This window comes from Priapulus caudatus, unplaced genomic scaffold (genome assembly GCF_000485595.1).
Source record: "Priapulus caudatus unplaced genomic scaffold, Priapulus_caudatus-5.0.1 Scaffold199, whole genome shotgun sequence".
In the NCBI taxonomy this organism is placed as follows: Eukaryota; Metazoa; Priapulida; class Priapulimorpha; order Priapulimorphida; family Priapulidae; genus Priapulus; species Priapulus caudatus.
The window spans coordinates 346,190-370,798 of NW_014577260.1; the positions used below are offsets into that span (position 1 = coordinate 346,190).

The window sequence follows — 24,609 nt, forward strand, 5'->3', positions numbered from 1 at the left end:
TCGTGACAGCGAAGGGCGTCTCTATTGCATTCCCTGACCTAGATGGTGACATCTCTTGGTACTATTACGCAGGAATGCGTCAGGATGCCGTAAGCTATCATTCACTAGCACTGTGATTGCAGTGAGGTGGTAAACCGTACCGTGATATATGCACTAATCAGGCTAATTGATTGAGTTAATAGCCAGTAGACCCGCATGCCTCAATCGTTCCGCTACAATTAGTTAGCCCAGCATGGGGCAATGTTTGGGGAGGTGTGTTCATCTAGGCGAGACTAAACTGTTCATTGTTTGGAACGCATTCCAAGCTCCAGCGTCCTATACTAGTAGCTTGGGTTTGGCACTAGGCGAAAACTGGGCCTTCGCCGACTGTGGCACAATAAGGATTACTGCATGCCAGCACCCACAAATGGGCGTTCTTTTGAGTGACACCAATTCTGAAATCTGGGCGAGTTACGGTAAAGAAAGTGAAAGATTGACCCTCACATAGGCTACATATCGTTGTCTGTGTATACTTGGTCTGCTCTCGTGCATGCGTGCGTGCGTGCGCGTCTGTGTGCGTGCGGGCCGTGCGCTTTGTGTTTGGCATTCTCTCGCCCTGTTGATAGGTCTCACGGAGAGAATTGTTGAAGTTGCAGATATAATCTGTACTGTAATCGTTCCTTGACACTATGATCCTATCGCGAAATCACAAAGCATTGCGTGTTACATCGCGGGTAGTGTCAGTACCTCGTTACACCTCAGAACACCGAGCGTCTTTTGGGATGACTTTACATTTGTAAGGACAGATATTATAATTGGTGTGAGTTATAATTATGTCTGTTAATTGGAATTGGGTTTGTATATATGTTTGCGTGTGCACATATTCTGTGCATGCATGCATGTATGAATGCGTACGCGGGTGTGTCTTTTTAAGCTCGCCTTGCGCGTGCGTGTGTACGTGCGTGAGTGCGCGTGTGTGTGTTCGTTGTATGTCTACGTTTGTATGCCTGTAACTCTTAGCATAAAAGCTGCCTCCAGCGAATAAATTGCCACGTTTTTGACAAATAGATGCAACAGTGTGTTGTGCGTGGGAATGAGGGGCACGCACGTTAAACTCAATTTCCATTTCTCGAAACCGTGATAATTAAATAGCACTTAACGTGATGTTGATTGATGATGGCAGTTTTTCTAGTAAAGTGGCTAATGCTTACTTAACACGTTAAGAGGTGCGCGCGTGTGCCAATTGTACTTAAGTAGTTTATGCATATTCGCAATGAGTGTTTGATAAGCTTATTGAACACTAAACTATATTTGCTGTTTATATTGGGTACCTGTTTATTTTTCCCACGGGACGTTCCTCGCGATTAGATTGTACTGTCTATAGATTGAACGAAGAAAAAAAACGAGTCCATGTTTTAAGCAGTGACATGACACATTGGAAGCAAACCCATGTTCTACACGACCGGCCTTGCTATTGCTGTCATCTTATCAGGAGTAAGATAATATAGGAGTAAGATATATATATTATCTTACTCCTGATCTTATCAGTGTGCGGAGCATTTCAATTTTACTCCGCCTGTTTCGTATACGGAAGCAGCCGCTGCTGTTCACTTGCAAGAAAAACTTCGTGCCGATGACGATCATGTTCTGTTGTTCACTCCCTTGCAGCTGCTGCTTTTCACTTGCAACGCGGAAACCTTCGTGCTGATGTTCATCCTGTCGTTCACTCCCTTGCAGCTCCTGCTGTTCTCCTGCAACGCGGAAACCTTTGTGCTCATGATCATATCCTGCTGTTCACTTCCTTGCAGCTGCTGCTATTTAGTTGCAAAAAAACTTCGTGATGATGTTCGTTTTGTCGTTCACTCCCTTGCAGCTGCTGCTGTTCTCTTGCAAAAAAAACTTCGTGAATGTGATGTTCATGTCCTGTTGTCCACTCTCTTGCAGGTTGTTCCAGCGGAGGTTCGTACCCGGACATGAGCTGCGTCAGTCCAACGAACTGTCAGTTCGTTCCTGGCAGCGTCGCGACGAGCGGCCTCAACATGACGACGCCCAGCTTCGGCAACTCTCAAGCGGCCGCCGCGTACGTCTACAACTTCACCGGCTCCTACGGCCCGCCACCGGCCCCCGCAGCGCCCGCCGGCTACAGCGCTCCCTACAACACCTGCGACACGTACTTCACGACGCTTACAAGCCCGACGCCTAGCGGCTACTACAGTGCAGCCTCCTACCAGGGCAGCGGCGGCGGCGGGTCGGTCAGCTCGTATCTGTCGGGGCTTCAGACGGGCGCGTCCGGCAGCAGCCAGTCGCTGCTGTCGCCGGCGAGCGGCAGCGATGGCGGCAGCGACTCGTCTCGCGCCGGCTCGGCCGACCTGCAGGCGACCTGCGTCGACCCGGTGACGAAGGCCGTCATCGACAACGTGATGGGCAAGAAGTTTGCGAAGAAGCGCGCGCCGTCAGCGACGTGCGACGTCTGTCACCTGTCTTTCAACTCCGGCAGCCAGCTGGACGCCCACATGACCGGCGCCAAGCACAACAAGCGACTCCGTTCCATGAAGATCCTCGTCGAGAAAGGTGAGCGTGAGCATAAGCGTCGATAGCGAGATCAGTGATGTCCTGTAACAGCAGTTATACTTGCTTACTTATCCTGTTGGTTCCCTGATGAGACATAAGGCCGTGGGAGAACTGCCGTAACCAGTTATCGGTTAGAGTTAAATGTTAGGGTGAAGGTTAGAGGTTAGGGATATGGTTAAGGTTAGGGCTAGGGTTAAGGTTAAGGTCAGAGTTTAGGGTTAGGGTAGGGGTTAGAGGCTAGTGTTAGGTTTATAGGTTAGGGTTAAGGTTAAGGTCAGAGGTAGGGTTAGAGGTTAGAGTTAGGGTTAGAGGTTATGGTTAGGGTTTGAGATGAGAGGTTAGGGTTAGAAAGTTAGGGCAAGGGTTAGAGGTTAGGATTAAGGTTAGAGGTTAGAGTAAGGGTTGGAATTAGGGTGACGGTTAGGCGTGGATAGAACGGATCTACAGTTTGAATAGAAATCGATGTGTTTGTCTCCCAACTGAAATAACTTCTTGGTTTTATATACATGGTTTTAAATACAATTATGGTACAATGCAATGATGGGGCATGTACAACTACTCATTTTGGTGTAGGAAAACATAAACGCGTTTATTGTTATTGGGTGAAATTAACCAGTATCAATTATGTCGCCTTGATTACAATCGAAACTGAAAGGTCAAGCGTTGAAAAGCATTATATAAATTTTGCCAAATAACCAAACGTTTTAATGCACCTGCACGATTGCATATTAGTTTGAATTGGGACCGAGGTCGAATCCAAATACATCAGATAGTCGAATCCTAATACATCAGATACTGACACTTCAATATTTCGCATCCCTACAAGCTGGTCGGTAATTATTTCTAAGCTTCAGTGCATTTTTCACAGGTGCCACCCTCCCATCATTGTTTCCTCTCGGGTGCGACGGTGCGTGCATGAGTATACCGCGATCAGTTCAGGAAGCAGATAACATCCGTAGCGGTAGCGATCCTGTGTTAGATCTCGAGCATCCGTACGAATTATCGGCCGGTTTAGTCTATATGTCCTTGCTACCGAACAGAGCCTAACGGTCTGGTAGCTCAACACCAATGCACGAGTCTGTGCTGGGCGACTATATAATAAGCTACTCCTATAATGGCACAAACATTATAAATAGAGGTGACTATCATTAGGCTAAAATGTCATGGCTTTTGTTTGCCACTTGACATCAATTAGATATGACAATTGACGTTTATTTTGTCACAAATATGTGTGTCGTTTCTAACAACGCGCCCCTGGCTAGTAACTAGCGGAGGGTTCTTTTCCAGCATTCCGTTCATATCCTTGACACTTACCTCACACTCCTCTAAAATTTTCATGGTCATGGTGCTGCAAACCTCTTCCTATTAGACCCCCTGTGCTCGACCACCATTTGCTGCATGTGGTTAGCTGCTCAAGCCACAGAAAACTCTAAAAACGGAGCGATACAAGCAAATATGCGCAGTAATGCTTGAACGTGTGTCATTCGGCTTAACGGTCACAGTTGTACAAGGTTCAGTCACACTCGCTTTTATTATACATCCGAATGCACACACATTTACAAAACACGCACACACACACGCACGCACACGCACGTACGCACGCAACGCACGCACACACCCGACACACAAACATACACACACACACACACACACACACACGTGTACGTAGCACACGACTAACAAATTTATGCTTACTAGCAGACTAATACCCGTACAACGACCAAATCGTGCCTTAAATTATAAACTTCATGTAAGTGACACAGATGAACTTAAATATTTTATGCAACTGAAAAGAAAACAGAAACAAAAAAACATTTTGGGAAGAAACAAAGAGCGCAATTCTATAAGTGAGCAGGGGAAAAATTGCTCAGTTGACCACTTAGTTGAAAGGAAAATACCGCAAAATCTATCTATCTATCTATCTATCTATCCATGCCATGTCATGCCATCCCATCCCATCTCATCCTATCCCATGCCACCTCATGTTACCCATGCCATGCCATCCCATCCCATCCCATCCCATCCCATCCTATCCAATCCCAAACAATAAAAAATAATATAAATAATATAAAGAACATGAAAATAATAATAAATAATAATAATAGTAAAAAAATAGACCATGACCATGACTGATCCGTATACGTCTTGATCCGTTGTTATAATGTTCTCATGTCCTAATGCTTCATTCTGCTCACCACCACTCACCCTCGACTACCTAACCGCTTCATCACCTAAATGAACTTCTCTTCACCCAGCGCCCTGGCTTATCAAGCATCAAACTATTTCATTTCATAGGTATTCTTTCTGGGATATTATGTAAAATTACCTCGTAAAAGATGTCATGTAACGCAGGAACTAAACTATTACCAGAGCTGGAATTGTTTGCCTTCCGTTTTCGACTGGTTGAATTTCACCACCGTGTTTCATCGTGTAATCCTCGCTGAACGAGCACGATCTCATTATAGAAATAGTTTGGATAGTGATATCGGGCTATTTCAAGCATATCAATTCGAGTGCCTGTTTTTACCTGCTGCATACACAGGTTTTTCAATTAAATATTGTAATTTTCACTTATTGTTTGCGTCAGGGTGTTCAACTTCGCTCACCGTCCTTGTGTACCTAAGAGATCCGGTGAATCCTCGCAGGAACAAATGGATCGTAGCAGAGTACCCTGCCATTCCTGACCCCCCCCACGCTCTTCCTCCCCTCCCTAACCTATCCCCTTTCTCTCCCTTTCACCTTCCCTGTGCCTTTTCCTCCATCGCCATGTCTCTTCCTTATAGTTACTTCTTTGTCACTTGTTTTTGTGGGGCATAGAAATTCAACGGGAAATGGATGAGTAATGGAATAGGTAATGAAAGGCAACGATAGTGAGATATGTTACGTGAGGAGAAGAGGCTATGAAAATAGTGAGAAGGTGACGATAAAGAAAGTGCACGCGAAGGAAAGCGAGATATAGCAGAGACAGAGAGAGAGAGAGAGAGAGAGAGAGAGAGAGAGAGAGGGAAGGGAGAGAGAGGGGGAGGGAGAAAGAGAGAGAGAGAGAGAGAGAGGAAGGGGTAGAGGTAGTCTGTGGGAATGCAGCTAGCTGCAACCTCGGGATGCTGGTCGTCATCTATGATCGTGTCGAAGGACAACCTTTGTCGAAACCTGCCGTGATTTGGCTGTAATCTGTCTCGCTCGCTCGCGCTTGCAGCGTGATGTCACTTGTCACCTGTTGCGCGCGCCTAGCGCATGCTAATGTCACCCGTGCACGGTCACTGATTGCATGCTGCGTGTCACCCTGAGTGACGTGCGCCGTTGTTCGGTCGTTTTACGTGACGTTATTATCCGGTCGTTGCGGGAAGAGGGCTGCCCTTGTATTTATAGTTGCCGTGGTAATGTAGATTTATTTCGCATGCATGATCATGCGAGGCGGGATTTTATGCTCAATTTAACGCGTTTGATAGTTCGCACGTTCGCGCATAGTCACGTCTACAGCACATTATAATTGTTGCCGTTAGTATGCGCGTATTCATGCATAATCGTGTCGGCCATATTTGTCAGGCGGCAGGTATTTGTGTATCTGCATATGTATGCACCACTGATCTCCATTGGGTAATTGGCAAGGATTATATATATTCATGAAGTTATTCTGTAACTATACTAGCACAGACCTGTCCCTGTGTTATATGATTCTGGTGTGGAAATAATGATGAATTCAGATAAAGTTGGTTGCATACGCATCAGATAATGATGGCCTAATAATCGCTATAATGAGAACTTTTGCATGCATTTCGGCGCGTGTCAAATAGTTTGAGATTGATAGTGTGCTGCAAGATATGGCACATGTGAGCGGTCCTTTTAGTGTTAGAGCCGTCCTTCTACCTGATATTTCGCAGGCTTTGCACATTATGGCTTTGTGAAATATTAACCCTGATCAACGAAATCTAAGATAACTTGTTTTTCGGACGCGACGAAAGAAAACTGGTGTATCAAATCTACGAGAAACCTATTACATACATGGCACCCTAAACTTTATTATTGAACAGTGAACTCCGCCTATCCAGTGTACCTGCTTTCATGATTTTGCTGTGATAGCAGGTTTCAATTATATTGAGCCTGTGCACGTCTCCGTTTCTAGGCGGTGTGTTATTTGAATATATCGTGCTGTTCGCGATGTTACATTTTGGCACAAATTAATTATTTGTATCTACACAGTTGCATAAATTTAACGCGAGCATAGCATGGGCCATATGTTACCCATCCGTACTTGATCTGACAGGATCATTATCCCCCAATTACCTTATCATAATATAATAATTAATAATGTCATAAAATTTGATCAAATCTTAAACAAGCGTGAGGTCAGTGGAATACGCTGATGTGATTTATAATTAGGTTATAGCAAAGAAGGGGGTTTTGAGGTCGAATAACACAGAACGATGAGATGCAGATAACGCATGAACGCCAGTAGCCAGATTCCAAGAAGGGTCATCGCACAAAGCTAGGCATAGATACCTAGATGCACGCCCTTGATATGCATATACTGCTACTACTAGTCAACAATAGTTTAGTGGTACGTAATGTGTCAACCAAAGTGGCCACGTGTACGTTCGCGATATTTTGCGCGTACACGAATCGTGCACTGCATACTATGTTTAGCTGATGGGATCATAGAAAAATAACACCGTAGTGTAATTTTCGGCGAATAATCTAGAAATGATTTTATCGAGTAATCAATCCGTCTGTCAACATTGAATGGACGTGCCAGTCAAGCCAAACGTCGCGTGACGCTCTCACGCTGTGTGATTTCTCTCGCTGTTTCATCTCGGCCGTAATGTAGGAGTAATGTCGCATCGCACGCCCCATGATGGGTCGTTTCCTTGAATGTGTCAGACGCGTTTGCATGTTATGACAGCGACACTCGCCAATAAAGGCACAACATGACACTGGCACGCGAACACAGCCTGTAAGCAGCCTGAAAGCAGCCTGTAAAGGTCGGTTGCGTTCCGTAATGATCCTGTAAAGGTCACGTTGCGTATGACCGCTAAATATTTACACTTTAGGGTGTTCGAATCCGCATTCGTTATAAACTAGCTTTGATTTTTCTTCGCTGCTGCTAACCTAGGCGGCAAGTAGGGAGTTGGTACTGGTTAAAACGCAAAATTCTCAATAAATATCAAGTGGTTTTTAGCAGAAACGTCTCTATTGTAACACTATCAGGAGTGTTACAATAAAGACTATATGTGACCGGTGATAGCGAAATGAGTCACATGGGGCAATTTGGACATTTTAAGATGAATACATATTCAGATTCCTGAGGTTCATAGCTTTCTATTGATATATAAATATTGAAAATTGGTTAAAAAATATTTATTTTATGACCATTATAAATCGAGATATCATATGCGTTTAAAATTTTCTGAGAATTGTCTATGACACTCCTATCTTCGTGTTTATATTGTGACACTCCTGACACTATCGTGCTACAAAGATGTACGGTCGCTGGGCGTAAAACCACATTCATTTTCCCACGTTTAATTGTTCTCCACCCTGTCATTTATAGCCTAGTTGTGTGCACGTGAATTAGAGCCGTCTTGGTATTTGGAGGCGGGCAGGGTTTATCTCTTTGTCTGATGAGACTTAACGAGACATAAGAAAGCTGCCACAAAAGCAGTTGATCATGAGAGTTGTCAGCAGAGACGACAAGGGGTTACAACCTTGCAGCGCTGAAAAGAAAACTTGGGAAAATCACGGCCAGCCTGGAAACGTGACGGGAGCTTAACTTGTTTTTAGCAATTATTTTCATACCGCCAGCCACGCCTGTCATTCATTCCCTTCGCCACTTTTTCCGGCGCTTTCTTTCTTTCTTTCTTTTACACTGGAAAATGTAACTTAATTATATTGGGTTCCCCTGATCACTCTGAATATGCGTCCCAGTCTTCGCTATCTCCCCGTTTTTTACCACAACTCTTATCCGTCTCTCCTCTGCCATTTCTGATTACTTCTCCAGCTGCTTATTATCTTGAAGCCCATGAGATCTTTTTCCATTCCATTCTTTTTTTATTCCGTTCTTTCTTCCTATCTTCCGTCTTTCTTCTCCTCTTATCCTACCAACGTTATCGCTCCTATCTCTCACACACGCTCTTTCACTACACCCTCCCTTACGCACACGCGCCCTCTCATTCCCCCTCCCTCCCTCCAGTCTCACAGTCGATCTCTTATTCACTCTACTTCACTGTCATTCACTCATTCTCTTTCGCGTGCGCTCGCCCATTAGCGCTGTCCAGTACACTATGTCCGGTTACATTTGTCATGCTATCGTCGGGAAACGTGTCATTCGATTATCGTTGTTTCCCCCTTGGGTTACTGGGTCGTTATCCAACCGTTCGCGTTGCAGCTCCTTTGCCACACTGGACTGGTCACCTCATTTGCCTCACGCTCCCATTGTTGACGACTCGCGCAGATGTGACTCCCCCATCTATCACGCCAAATTTCTTGCGGGCTCGAGGACAATTATTCACTGCCGTGACTGTCACCTACGACCCCATGGCGAAAAGGCGTTGATGTTCTGAGATAAAATGGTTTAGCCCAGTCAGCTGCTCGTCAGTAATTAACAGAATGCCTACATTCCTATAGCGAGGGGGTTATTTACATCTACTTCTCCTCGCTTATTACTGTTGTTTTCGTTGTAATGCGAGGGCTTTCAAGGTTGGTTAACGACATTGCGCGACATCTTCGTAGGAAGTAGTATCTGCATGAACATCGGTTCAGAGTTTTCCGTCGAGGCTCTCACATTCCAGGAGACCGCTGCAGCGCGTGCTATAACGGCATTGCAACAACGAGACGTTTGTATAGGCAATCGTCCGCCGTGGTAGTAGCAGGGGTCACGGCAGAGAGCGTGTCCACTGCAGTAGCATTCCACGAAAATGGTCGGATGCTAAAAAGTGACAGCTTTACTCTGCAAGTTGTTTACACAGTTGATATGTATGCGACGACGTGTTTTGCAAACACAATCATTGTGTCAATAGAAGTCCCGCAAATAGTCAGTTTTACTAATCGCTTTCCTTTCTAGTGGGGCGGCCCCGAGTACTATATCAAGCACTTTAGGGGGGAACGTGGAAGTTCCAGAATGATAACATAGAATTACCCTATTTTATCATTGCGTGTTTTCATTATGTTTTACGGTGATTTTCTCTTATCGTGCTTCGTATAAACGAACGAGATATAAGAGTATAAGGAGGCGGTACTAAAGCTGTTCTGCTTGTTTACGTTTGTTTCATGTGTTGTGATTATTTATATTATATCTAAATATATATCTACAAAAAGTTTACTTTACAAAAACGTCAATCGACTTTTGATGCAAATACTATCACATATAACAAGAAATCTTCGTTCATAATTGTAGTTTGCGTTAAGGTAAATAGCCTCGATAATGTGGCCCAGGCTGTGCTGGGCGTTTCTCTTGTTCACTTAGCGTTGTGTAGCGGCAGGTTACCCGGTTCATTTACTTCAATGCTGTGTTGGGGCGGCTACCCATGTCCTTTAATGTTGTGTTAGGGCAGTCTACCCCGGGCCTTTAAGGCTGGGTTAGGGCACACTGCCCCTGTCCTTTAATTAATGCTGTGTTAGGGCAGACTTCCAGGTTCCCGTAACTTGCGGTAGGGGATGCAGCTTTGGGCCCCGTAACGTAGTGTTGCGGATTTCCCACTTTCTTTATTGTCGTTTTAGGGTAAGCAGTCTGTTTCGTATCATTTAATGCTGCGTAAGGGGGGGGGTCCCGCGTCTTATAGTGGTGTTTAGGGCAGGTGGTTTTTCATTGAATTAGTGTTAGGATAAACTGTCATTTTACATTTAGCATTGGATCATTTTCGTTCTCTTCCCACGGTGCTAGGCGCAAGGATCATATTATGTTCCATTCTCACGGTGCTAGGGTAAGGGATTCCATCTTCTCTTCTCTCGGTGCAAGGTCAGAGATCCCGTGTTCTCTTCATGCAGCCCAGATTTCGTGCGTGATACACATCTATGCTCCCGTAACCACAGGCTGCCGTGAGCACTACTGGGTCAGTCAACCCGGTTCAAGACAGCCAACATTGAATAATCGCAGCCGAGAGCGTGCAAACATCGAGCCGCTGCCACTTGTTTAAGCAGCGTGCCTGCCTGTTATCGGCTGCACTCTTCCAACTATAAACCGCGCGACCACTTGAGTCTCATAAAACGCTTAGAAAACATCACACGCCCATCCGCGCGCCGGCATCCCAGTCTAGGGAAGATTCTGGCTGGCGATAACGAGGGGGAATGACGAGGGGCAATCCACTACGCATGATGTATGCCACTCGTCCGTTCACGGGTGGGGTAGTCACCCCGGATATACGGGAAATGTTACGATCCGCAGTAGCTGCATGCGTGTGTCCGGCAGGTTGGCACAAGCAATGGTCTCTCTCTCTCTCTCTCTCTCTCTCTCTCTCTCTCTCTCTCTTTCTTTCTCGCTCTCTTATTTGTGCTTCACCTCTAGCTGATATTCCGTCGATTAGTAACGTATTTCAGAATCATTGCAGATATATATGCATGTGCCTGCGTACGTGCGCTAATACAGGAATTGCTTTTAGGTCGGGAAATGTCTAGGCTATTTCTTTAGTCTAGCCCAGTATCTGGGTAGATGGGGTGCTTAAAATGATCCTTAATGTTGCACATGCCTGACACGTATATATATATATATATATATATATATATAACGACGTGCTCGTATTGGAAGACTGCAAAGACAGCAAGCAGTTTGACAAACAGACGATATTCCAGCCTTAACCACACCATCTCACGATTCATGATCTAGGCGAATTGCTCTAAATAGTAAAACACTGGTTTACGAACACAAGCCTTTCCCCCCTCACCTCACGCCTAAGCTTAAACCGTAAGATCAGCAAACGCTCGCTGTAACTGCTAACCCTAATGCATGCGCATTAACTTATCGATGCACCTGTAGTAGACGGCAGCGTCTAAAAGCCTTCGCGCGCTCAAGGGGGATCCCATTGATTTCGTCATTCGTATGAAACTGGTTCAGTGGGAACGCGAACGTGGCATATAACATAAATCGGACGATGAGCCGCTGGCTTGGGCGGTAACGTGGCGGCAATGCACGTCACCGTGTCACTCGGTTATTTTATCTATAAAATAATGTTGGGCTTAACGTTTGGTTGTGTTTCGTTTTTTTATATTGTACAAAGTATAGTGTATGTTGCTTGATGAATGTTGCATGTTTTGTATTTTATGCATGTTGTATTTATGTTTGTATGTTTTTTATTGTTATGTTTTTATTTATGTTGTATCGGGTAGATTTAATAGGTGGCTTCTTTGCAGTGCTGATCATGCTTACACTTTTTTTCCTATATGTTCATCTTTCCTCGCAGCGTGTCGTTCTTCCTTGTGCTGCTGCTTCCCTTCTCCCCCACCCCTTGTCTTTTCTTTCGCATATACTCTCCCACCACTACCGCTCTATATCTTCTTATTCCCTTACTTAACTCGCCCACCTTGCCCCTACGATACCTATTCTTATCGACCACCTCGCTCCCTTTTCGTCGCTTTTATATTCCCCGTCTCGCGTGGCGCTCTCTTCCTTCAACTATAAATTTCCCTCTTTCCCTCCAGGTTTTTTCTTCGTTCCCAATCCTTCTGCGAGAAGGCGGTAGCATAAGTATAGAGGACACGCGGCAGGGGCGGTACCCTTCTTTGTGGCCGGAAACAAAAAGCTGCGGTGTTTTCGGTTTCTTGACCCTGGCGTGTCTGCTCGCGCGGGTGGGTCCAGCCAGCCTGATCTCTTCTGCCAACTGTCTGTGTGCAGTAATCCTTGAACTAAGGGCAGAGGCTAAACGGCAACAGCCCCGCGTTTGAAACAGTCGATTTTTTTGTGCGCGCGGGCGCGAGTGCGCTGCGCGTACACTTTGCAATGGGCAACACATCGCGCACACGTATTTTACACCTATAAAGGTCATTTTGCATTGGCGACCATCACACTAACCTAACATTTTCAATGCACTAGCGGGAGCTATTTTGCGAAATTACAATACCACCCACCGAATTTCCATTGCAGATAACCTTATATTATAACGTAGCAACTCGAGTATTCCTCCTATAATTTTTTTTGTAAAAAACTGTTTTCTCGAAGTACACACAAAACGGACAATTTGCTGCATATTTGTACATTAAAAAGTAGGCTTCGCATAAGCATTTTAGGCCGCCAACCAAATACCTACCAAAAACAACCAACCACTTTACCGAATAGAGCCATGCAGCGGTCTAGTGTTCGATAACCCGTATACACCATGTTTCATTTTAGAGATAAACCCAAAACGCATGTACACGTATGTCGAGGATCTAATAATTTTACCGCATCCAGCACCCATTGTTTGAGTTGGAATCGCGATATCTAAAGTCAAAATGTAAAAAAAAAAAACGGTAAACAACATTAGAATGACGCCGGATATTTGCTTATTTATTGCACGATTTCACAAACCCGGTATTCGAATTATTTTCAAGAGCATATAAACTGGTGACGTTGTTGTTGCTCTTGTTGTTATGCATTATCGCGAACATTGTTTATCTGCTACGAAACCACGTTCTCGCGCATTCTCGCGAGTTCTGTGTGGTCGACGGCCCGAAAGATTGTGATCGGAGTCGCGTCTTATCACATAAGCTGATTCACAACTTGCAAAACACTTGCATATTCAGCAGTCTAAATGTACTGCTGTCCCCCAATTATAGTTCATGATCCTGAGGGTCTTTGCGCACCTGGGACCTGCCTACGCTATCCAGGTGCTGCTGCTACGATCGTAATGGCAACGTGAGGTGGTGTGTATCATGGAAAAGAGTCGCAGCATTCGGGCAGGAGGCGCTTACTGAGGGGTCGCTGGTCGGTTTGTATTGGGGTTGCTGAATGGGGCAGGTCCTGGTACAAACAACATAGATCCACACACATCGCTGTTGAATTTCAGCATATTGTTAAAAACGGGAGTTCACACTTTTGAGTAATACATGTGCGCCTAGCAGATTCTTTTATTCTCCGGGACTCTTGCATATAAAGAATTGACGCGAGGTTCTTAGAACGTACTCACATCCCGGGATCCACCCCTCTTTCCTGTGAAAGTGGGCATTGCTCTGCAAGATGACGATTGTTTGACGAGTTGTTAGTAAGGAGGGGTCGATTTGCCGGTTACAGCCATGCCGTGGATTTCATTCTCTCTCGGTTATTGTCTCGTTTTCGATGTGCGCGTAGCAAAGCTGTGCGCGCGTTACTATACAAGATAAGGGACGCATCGGGCAGGAGAGATAATTAAGCCGGTTATCAGCAAATTATTTACAATTCGTATTCGAAATCTATTATGACGCATAAAACTCTTTGATCATGACGGGAGAGAAATCCTACCGTTCATTATCAGTTTCCCTAACAAAATACCGCTATACCATTGATATCGGCACTGCTTCCTCGTTAGTTCCAACGCAATAGAGAGCAGTCGCACACGCAGGATAGGGTACAGGGATGCTAGTGGCAGTGCACGTCTCTTCGCTAGCTGCTAGATTCGGGATATTAATCAACTCGGTGCAATAATCCGCTCGTACAGCCTTGCAGCTGTGAGCTTTATTGACAAGAAATTCATTTTAATTTAGATTTCTGGAATTCGCGATGCGCACAACAAGAGTGAACGCTGGCGGCGGCTTCAGCAAAGTCTGTGCTCGCTGCGCCTTGTTCGCGTTCGACTGAGGGTCTTCTACTGGGTGGATGCAGTCCTCACCGCTTCTTTTTGTATTAATTCGAGAGCACTTGTCGTGCATGGTGGCGAGCTTTCATTTGATTCGAGTTGGTCTTCTTATTCGATTTTAGAATATTTTGCGTGATTCCTGCAGCGAGCCTCTTTCAAAGCAAGCGAAGGCTGAGTTACAATGGAGGATGCACACGGTGTAAACGCACAAGTGCAGTGTGTTGTATTGCACGCCCTGCCAATGTAATGTATTGCACGCCCTGCCAATGTAATGTATTGCACGCCCTGCCAATGTAATGTATTGCACGCCCTGCCAATGTAATGTATTGCACGCCTGCCAATGTAATGTTTGATCGCACTTGGCCATATGTAATATTAATTGCACGGCCCTGCCAATGTAATGTATTGCACGCCCTGCCAATGTAATGTGTTGGTTTTTCTGAATAGTTTCGCCTCGGTATTGCCGATAGCCTCTTGACCGAAACATAGATCCGGCCTCAAGTAAACAACCGCGCGTCCAGGACCGCTAATGCCCGCGGTCAAGCTGTTACTCACAACAAACCGAGTTAAACTAGGCTGACCAAGTGACTGAGTGTCCACTAGATCCTTTATAACCACTCGAAAGAGTTAAACTGCGAAATGCCCATGCGTCGTACGCCGGGGCTGTTACTGGAATCGGTATGGTAGCGTTTTTTTCATGTTTTCGCGTCTCATCTGAAGTGTCCGTCATGCGCTGATAACCATCGACATTCGTGAGCGAGAAAGGCAGAGACACGCACAAAGAAAGAGATAACGTAAAATAACGAAAGATGTGATAGGGAGAAAGAGATATAAGGGGGGAGAGAGCGAGAGAGAGAGAGAGAGAGATGAAGAATGGACAGGAGGTAGGGAGAGAGGAGGAAAGATAAGTCGATAGACCGCCGGCAGTCATGCATTTGTGCGTGAGTGCAAGCAAGCAAGCGCGGACGTATAGGTACGCGCGCGCCTGGTTGCGTGGCGTTGCCGTCGGGTTTTGGCGTGCGTGCGTGTGTGTGTGCGTGCGTGTGTACATACGTGCGTGTGTGCATGAGTGTTTGTGCGTACGTCTGTGCATGTGTAACAATAACGTAAATTGAGAAAGTGAAACGGAGCAGAGAGCGAGCGAGCAGAGAGAGAGAGAGAGAGAGAGAGAGAGAGAGAGAGAGAGAGAGAGAGAGAGAGAGAGAAAGCGAAAGAGCGCGTGAGGGTGGAAGGGAGACATTTCATATGCATCGGGCGTACCTAAAACCCTTTACACGCGCCGCAACTACAACTGTGTGTCAGTGTCACAGGAAGTGCATTGAGGTTACGAAAAAACCAGAGCCGCAGTCTGTTTCCTGGGCGTCGCCGCGCATAGGCGATAATACGCTAGCATCTCGTCCGACCATCACAGCTAGCTAGTCGCGCATCCGATGATCAAATGTGCGCGTAAACGTATGATCAGTTTTATTACGATTTTTCCGTCACTAACTAGTGTGTGCTTCCAGCCTTCCTGCGTGCCCTGCCTGCCACCTGCCCCACTCTCACTACTGGATTCGTAGCCCGTTGTTTCGGAGGCAGGGCGCACACCGGTTAGCGAGAGTACACCCGCGTGTAACTGGTGCATATGTGCGTGTTTTTGCTGTGCATTTGGGCCACTGAGGTGTGCAAGGCCGCTCGCTGCTACCGGTCTTGTTTTGGTGAGAAAAGTGTCAGAATCGAGTCCGGGTTTGCGGGCGTGTGCAAACCGCCGTTCGGCTGCGATTTTACGGATTTTATAGCCAAGGCGGCAAGGCCGCGTGAGTGCATGGGAATCGGCGAGAAAACGCGAGAGAGGGTGCCGGTCTCCTCCCTTTTCATTTCCCGACAAGTGTCAAACAACCTTGCTCTGCGTCCAGCGACACTGTTTAGCTAAGAGGCGGTCGGTCTCTGATACTCTGACCGTGACGTCTATCGGCGAGTACCTACCGATACAGCAGGAAAATTACCACATTAATTATACCACCAGGAATACATAATAAACATACGCTTACTGTGTATACCGGATACCATGTTTGTACGAGTAATAGGACTTTGTAAAACGCCATAATAATGCGGCCTCTCGTTATGCACACGTTGGCAGCACTGCTGCAAAAGTACCCCGTTCCCCTTCGTATCAACAGAGTATAAGGACGGTAGTCGGTCATGGGCTGTATGCGTGCATCGTATATGTCGATGGCTCACTATAGGGGGGCCTGACCCTATAGGTGAGATCAATTAGCTGCGGTATCTCTGTTCGAAAGCGGGTTAGTTGCGCACTCAGTACTCATTTAGTTGAATTCTGGCTGCCAGTAGTGTAGATACGTGCAGGATCTCCGCTTGGGGAGTGACCTCTCCCATAGAACGCTTTCCCTTTGTGATCCTATCCGGTTGACCATCCAGCGGAGAATCTCCTCTAATCTTGCTCACAGCAGCTGACATCCTCGGCAGAGAGCTCCGATTTAAATCGATCAGCATTCACAGCTATATATATCAGAAGTAGATAATAGGGAAGGAGTGTGAATTCAATAAACAAGGGAAATTCGTCATTTACTAGCCTTAGAATACCTACGATTTACTACGCGTAACTCAACCAACTTGAGCTCAAATCGTACACAGTACATTCGCCTAGCATCGTGCGAAATCGTTTCCTCGTATACACCCGAAATCCGGAGATACAGACTAAAATGTACGACACGATTCTCCATTCTGTTGCCAGCAAAACGAATCCATAACCCGCCTAACTTGAAACAATAGGCAGCTACTAACGACTCTTGCGCACTATTGTGCCCTCGGCGATGCGGTGTGGCTCGCTGGGAGATTGGAGCTGGAGCTGCTGCTGATTGGGGTGGGCGTGCGTGCGTGGGAGCATATCAGCTGTAAATAGGTCAAAGATTAGCTCGCCAAGTGTTGCGTCGATGTCCAATCTCCCAGCGAGCCACACCGCATCGCCGAAGGCACAAGAGTGCACAAGAGTCGTTAGTAGCTGCCTATTGTTTCAAGTTAGGCGGGTTATGGATTCGTTTTGCTGGCAACAGAATGGAGAATCGTGTCGTACGTTTTAGTCTGTATCTCCGGATTGCGGGTGTATACGAGGAAACGCTTTCGCACGATGCTAGGCGAATGTACTGTGTAAGATTTGAGCTCAAGTTGGTTGAGTTACGCGTAGTAAATCGTAGGTATTCTAAGGCTAGTAAATGACGAATTTCCCTTGTTTATTGAAGTCACACTGCTTCCCTATATATATATATGGTGAAGACATTTCGCTTTGATGTGGGCGGCCAATGTGAAATCCCTGCCGACACTCTATTGTCGGGCTATAAAAAACACAGCCATTCATCCCTGGCCGGGCTGTCTGCGTGGGTGCTGTGTGCTGTCGATAGCCAGTTCATCACAATCGGGATAAAGGTAAGATCCCCTCTAGCCGAGCGATAGCGGCGATAACGCGGGTGTTGACCTGGGATGGCACTTCGGCTTCGCTCGGCTGCCCCGCATTGTGCCCCGGCCACCGCGATTGCCACCGTTTTACCGGCAATCCAGGAATTTTCTAGACGGAAACGAATGCCTTGTTCTTGTCGGCGCGCGTAGTCTGTTGCCTCTGGCTTTCGAACGGCGTGGGGATCGTCTGATTCGGAGCTCGGTCAGCCGGTTAGGTAGAAGTGTGCTGCCTTATCTGAGTTTGCGGATGATTATTTTCCAGGTGTAAGTGCGGGCAAATTATCTGCACAGTGGTGGGGCGGCGACTGATCAGTTTTTAATGAGTTCATTCCCCCTGTGCGTAGAAGGTTTTCGTCTGCTGTTTGCAGCTGCGGGCCTGCATTGATGAAAGTCCGCTGCATTGATTTACTGAGTCTGCATTGATGAAAGTTCGCATATTCAAGTGTCGAAGGAAGTCGATTTCAGAAGGCTATTCATTATAGTGTTTAACTTTACGAGGCATTACTCTACCCTGGCCTCTCTCGGTACGGATGTCTGATTGTTTAGCTGTTGTGTGATATATTCTATCTCACTGACAGCTAAATTGCAGGTTAAAAGGACAGCGATACAATTACTTATTATTCGATTACTTTCCCGTCATCAAATTTTACTACTAAAAAACTATACGCGTAGGAATATGTGGCTGACATCTCGTTTTGAACGTTTAGTATGTTATAATAGTTCGTACCGATAGATACGCGAATTTCCTCATTAATAAATTCATGGCTAAACGATAAGCTATTAGGCGAGTGTGGAATTCATCCATTCAAGACTTTTAAATTTTATAAAGTGGTTGTAATTTTAAGATTATGATAACAATCAAACTGGTTGTTGGTGGTTGAGTAAACTATTAGCAAACAACTATCTCTCTCTCTCTCTCTCTCTCTCTCTCTCTCTCTCTCTCTCTCTCGCTCTCTCTCTCTCTCTCTCTCTCTCTCTTTCTCTTTCTTCTCGTTCTTTCTATATACATTCCTTTGCACGCCTCTCTCGTCTCTACTTCTCACACTTTACCGTCATTCTTACAACGCCGGTTTTCCGCCTCCACTGCCTCACCTTCTTCATCACTGTCTCGCGCACTTCTCTCATTTCAAAGACCTTAACGCGTACTTGTCTATTCGCAGCTTTGTGTGCGACCGGCGTCCTTCTCTATACAAAGAATAGCACACGGAGAAACTGACTTCTCTTGCGATGCATCGTGACAGGACATATTCATTACGTTTTTAGTCGCGCGGACATTCAGTCGGCGTTGTTTTCTAAGAGGGAAACGAGGTCAGAGCGTGTGTGGAGACGAGCCGGGTCTTTCTGTTCTGCCGTTTAGAGAAAAGGCAGTAGAGCGCTATATACTACAAACGTATGGAACGAACGCGAAGTGAACAGACTCGACGCTCTCGTCCCGCGCGTTTCCCTGTTTTCATTGCCAACCGACGTCGCGTGGTTGTTGTCGGTCCGCTTCGTGCTCGATTGTTCCTATACCAGCATGGCGCCGCGCGTACGGGTTGCGAGTTGGCTGTATCTGATTCTAAGGGAGCGATATCACCGTCGTTAGTATGCGTGGCAACAGCGCAATCTCTGCGTTGCATACATATAAACAAGAGCTAATAATACCTTATTATCAAGGTATTTATTATTAATAATAAAGTATTATTAGCTCTTAATAGAAATATACAGAGACACTAGTCTAACTGGTATTATTTCTATGGTTGCATATGCCAGTCAATATAGTCTTTGAGAGTGCGTCATGTCGATATTATGGACTTTTGAACTCATTATACCTCATTGTCTGGTTTGTCGTGACCGTTTTGTAGCGGTGTGTTGACGCTTGCGTAATCTTATGTGCCACTAGCTTGGGGCGTTGAGCTTCATGTATTTGGGTCATTCTGGTATACGCTGTCATGCTGCTGCTGCTGCTCTTGTTGTTGTTGTTGTTGTTGTTGTTGTTGTTGTTGTTGTTGTTGTTGTTAATGCTGCTGCTCTTGTTGTTGTTGTTGTTGTTGTTGTTGTTGTTGTTGTTGTTGTTGTCGTCGTTGTTGATGTTGCTGCTGCTGTTGCTGTTTTTACAGTTGCTGATGCTGTTGCTGTTGCTGCTGCTGCTGCTGTTTTTACAGTTGCTGATGCTGTTGCTGTTGCTGCTGCTGCTGCTGTTACTGCTGCTGCTGTTGTTGTTGTTTCCGCTGCTGCTGCTGCTAAAATTCTCTGCGCTAAGTTTTAGCACGCACCTTTGCTTCTGAGACTTGAATCCGGGGTCATGTACTAGAGCGGCATCTTGATACAAGAAGGGTTTTTAAATGTTATCAGAGCTAACGAATGGCGTCATTTACCCTAATCGTGCGTTGGCAATCTATATAGTTAGATAACATTCAATTGATGTGATTCTTTTCTTACAAGCGCACAATGTGTGTAGAGCTTTGTAAAGTTTTCATTTGGCACAGACATAGTAGAGGTGTTATCGGATTTGCGGCTGGTGCTGTAGCTGACCGACGTGGGAAAAATTACTCACATCACTATGAAAATCGATTACCGCATCAGATAGCGCTGTTTGCTTTAGCATCTGCAGCAAGTGTGTGTCAATCAAAAAAGCAATTATTCGCTATTAACATATTGTCTTAGCCGCTCGTTGCTATACTTTACTGCTGATAGCGAATGGGTGAATCCTGGGGACAGGCGATCGCGATAAGGACAGGCGATTTTTCAATCCTGTGGCTAGAATGTGGTGAGCGGCGGGCTGCAACTCTGGGGGCCGTTGTTAGAAACATCGTAAAGTTAATGCTAATGTTAATGCTAAGATAGTATTTACGACTAATGTTGAGACTAATTTTGTTTCTGACAACGGCTCCCGGCTGTTCACAATCTCGGTTGGCTGTTACGCCGTTATCGCATGGATCTTCAATCAGCAGTTACAATATTACACTTACAAATTACACAGATGTGTCAGTTTTCAGTATCCGCAGTTCAACTGTGACGATCGGAAATTGGTATTTACGCTATTGTCGCACGTTTATCTACGAAGTGGTGTAGTGAAGCAAGTGATTTTTTGGGCTAGGTGAGCACCCTCACTGATTCTCAACCGATACTGTATTGGGATTTACAGTCAACATTAGAGCGTAACCCACCAACCAGTTTGCTATATTCCGAGTCGTCTTTTTGTGTGTGTGATAACGAAGGAGTTGAGAGAGTGACAGAGGCCCGTTGTCAGGAATAACAATATTAGCGTCAACATTAGTCTTTGTATCTTACCTTTGTCTCGTAGATTGGACCTCTATACCCTGCGTATGAGAAACTCGTTATGTTTACTTATTATGAGACACTGTATTATGTTTCTGTCAACATTCTATGAGGAAAAGTCGAATGTTAAGGCTAATGTTAAGACCAATTTTTTGTTTCTGATAACGGGCCCCAGGAATTTTGATCGTGGCGTGATGCAGTGATGTTTGCAGATCTGTGTCTTTCAGTAGATTCACTCCACTTTCTACGTCCATACAAATCCTTCATGGCCGGTTAGTCCGAAAGTATGTATTATAAATGAGTGGGCTGAAACTAGCTTTTCAGCTATTCGATATCGGCTGTCCTTGAGACTAGATTTATTACATTTATATCAAATAACGGATGGATTATCAAGTGTTAGTTTTGCAACCGCTTAGGGCCATGGTCGCAAACATCTGGTGAGAGAGAATGAGGTAGAAACCTTGCACTTATGTTGATCTACAAAGCGAATGGTGTTCGAAAATGCCTGTACGTGCATTGTGCGAGCATATACGCTTGCAAAGCTGCCCGACTTGTTATTGTTGATTTTTGAGAATGCTCGGGGATTAGGTGAAATGCATTAGTATGGGGGTGGGTTCGGTGTGTGCACGGGGGTGTCGTGAGATCACCTGTAATCTTCGCTGGTGGCCAGCGGTCAGGTGCTGACCGGTGTGTACCAAGTTAGCACTTAGTCTCTTTCTCTCTCTCTCTCTCGCGCGCTTTCTTTATTTCTCTCTCTCTCTCTCTCTCTCTCTCTCTCTCTCTCTGTCTCTCTCTCCCTCTCTCCGTCTCTCTCTCTTCCCCATCTCTCTCTCTTCTTTCCTCTCTCTCTCTCTCTCTCTCCTCTCTCGTCTCTCTCTCTGTCTCTCTCTCTCTCTCTTCTCTGTCTCTCTCTCTCTCCTTTCTCTCTCTCTCTCTTCTCTCTCATCTCTCTCTCCTCTCTCTCTCTCTCCTCTCTCTGGCTCTGTTTTCTCTCTTCTCTCTCTCTCTCTCTCTTGCGCACGCGCTGCTGACTCTTACTTATCTCTCTTACTTGTACGCGTGCAATCCTGAATCCATCACGGGTAACTAATGTCGAGCTCAGAGTCGTTTTAGTCGTGCCAAGTGTTGATTGGGCTGCGAAATGGGGATGGCGAGTGATGATTGATGGGACAAAACCTACGATGACTCATACTGATCCCAGCCTATCGTGATGCTATCGGGTATACGCGCTATATTTGCAGACTTGTTCTACTACCTGTTTCCTGAAGCGTTAAGCCACCATCTATGGCAACTGCCTTTAATATTGGCTCTTGCTAACATATTTTAATGTGGCAGGCCGGCTTTTAGAGCCGATGTGCGTAGCCTTTGCTGATGAAACGCGATCTGACTTCAGGCGCACTGCGCTGGTGTGAAGAAGACTGCGAAAATTACGAAATACTTTCCCTTTTTATACGCGGCGGCGTCTTGTATAATGAGTTTTTGGCCAGGCTGGAATTACGCCTCTAGATTTTGCTCCGAAGAGTGGTGGCAATTTGTGTCAATTTTGTCTGACGCAGAGCTTTAGCGCATCTTAGCAGTGCCTGTACACATCTGCGTTGCTTTTACTCAGGTCCGGATTAGCGCTTTAGAGTCTAAAATTGTTTGTGCTCGCATATAGGTTCTAGGGAGCGCCTTTGTGTGGTGTCAAGCCTATGAAACAATTAGTGATCACCCCACCTTTGGGTGAATGGAGAACTTTAGGGAAAGTCATCCCGGTCGCGCAAACGAGGGCGACATTCACCGCCAAGCAAAGACATTCGCAAAACACATCGCAAACTTGAACAAGTAGCCAGAAAAATCCTGACTAGAAAAGCTCAATCTCTACTGAGTAGCTTACGATCGTGTTTCATCAGCACGCCTTCGCACTCTATGACACTCACACCTCTCCGTCCGGCAGGTTCTTCGTTATTTTGCCATTTTAAGGAGAATGAGCGACTTATACATCCGTTTGCAGAGACATCACATAAATGTAACATGACCCGAGTACGTATTTGCCTTCGTGCGAGAAAGATGCAAAGTTTTAATCAATTTGATGGGTAAGCTGGTCACAAGAGCTTTCGCGGTTACAGCTCTCCCTCCCCACATATCTATCTATCTATCATATCTATCTATCTATCTATATTATCTATCTATCTAGCTAGCTAGCTACGCTAGCTAGCTATCTATCTATCAATCTATCTATCTATCTATCTATTATATCTATCTATCTGTCTTCTCCATCTTCCTCTCTCCCTCTATCTTATTATCTATCTAGCCTATTCTATTCTTAGCTAGCTAGCTAGCCCTTACGATATATATCTATCCATTCTATCAATCTAAATATATCTATCTATCTCCTCTTCTCTCTCTCTCTCATCTCTCTCGCTTATCTGCTCTTCTATCTAGCTAGCTAGCTAGCTATCTATCTATCATCTATCAATTCTATCTATCTATCTATAGTATTCTATCTATCTGGTCTCTCATACCCCTCTCTCCTTCTATCTATCTATCTATCTATCTATCTATCTATTCTATTCTTATCTATCTATCTATCTAAGTCTAATCTATCTATCTATCTATCTATCTATCTATCTACTATCTATCTATCTATCTATCTATCTATCTATTCTATATATCTTACTATCTCTGACCTATGTCTCTCTCTCTCTCTCTCTCTCTCCATCCCCTCTCTCCCTTCTATTCTATCTATCTATCTAATTCTCATCTATCTAGCTAGCTAGCTAGCTATCATATCTATCTATCTATACTATCTATCGTACTATCTATCTATATATTCTATGTATCTCTGTCTCTGTCTCTTCTTTCTCTCTCTCTCTTCTACTCTCCTCTCTCTCTCTCTCTCTCTTCTCTCTCTTCCCTCTCTTCTCTCGTCTCTCTCTCTCTCTCATCTCTCTCTCGTTCTCCCGCCGTCTCTTTCTCTCCTCGCTCTTCTCTCTCTCGTTCTTCGGTAGCCGTCTCTCTTTCTCTCACACTTTCTCTCTCTCTATCTCGCTTTCTCCATTTCTTCCCCATCTCTCTCCTCATCTCTCCTCTCTCTACTCTTCTCTCTCACTCTCTCTTCTCTCTTCTCTCTTCTCTCTCTCTTCTCTCTTCTCTCTCTCTCTCTCTCCTTTCTCTCTCGCGCGCTTTCCACCTCTCCCTGCTTTCTTTCTCTCTCCATCTCTCTTCTTTCCCTATCTCTCTCTCTCTCTCTCTCTCTCTCTCTCTCTCTCTCTCTCTCTCTCTTGATGACGTTACTGATGCGCAACGTTGGAGCGTGTGTTTGCAAATTTACATGATGCTAGTCCTAATAATATGCGACAGTTGGTTGTTAACTAAAGTTCCTGCTGTGGAAAATTTTGCCTCGCCCAGAAAAAGCAATTCACTTACAAACAACAGCAGCTTTCTCCGGCTATATTAGTGCTTGCGTATCAGGAGGTCGTGTCTACCTCTGTCGTTTTCGCGCCCGCCTACTGCATCCCTTCCTCCATCCTTCATCTCCTTACCCCACGTCATATTTGCCGTATTACTTCTTCGTCTTCTCTTTCGTAGGGGATCGCCCTCCTTTTCGTGTTTGCTCATGGTTCGCTTT

At 45.4% G+C, this 24,609-nt stretch overlaps 1 protein-coding gene across 1 annotated transcript in view; it reads left to right on the forward strand.

The window, feature by feature from the left end:
• The window catches only part of LOC106807182 (zinc finger protein 385B-like), a 56,280-nt gene that overhangs the window by 14,696 nt on the left and 16,975 nt on the right, over positions 1-24,609 (forward strand). The window contains exon 3 of the mRNA XM_014809456.1: positions 1,924-2,550. Within this exon, the coding sequence (XP_014664942.1) occupies positions 1,924-2,550 (627 nt within the window). The remainder of the gene's footprint in view (positions 1-1,923; positions 2,551-24,609) is intronic.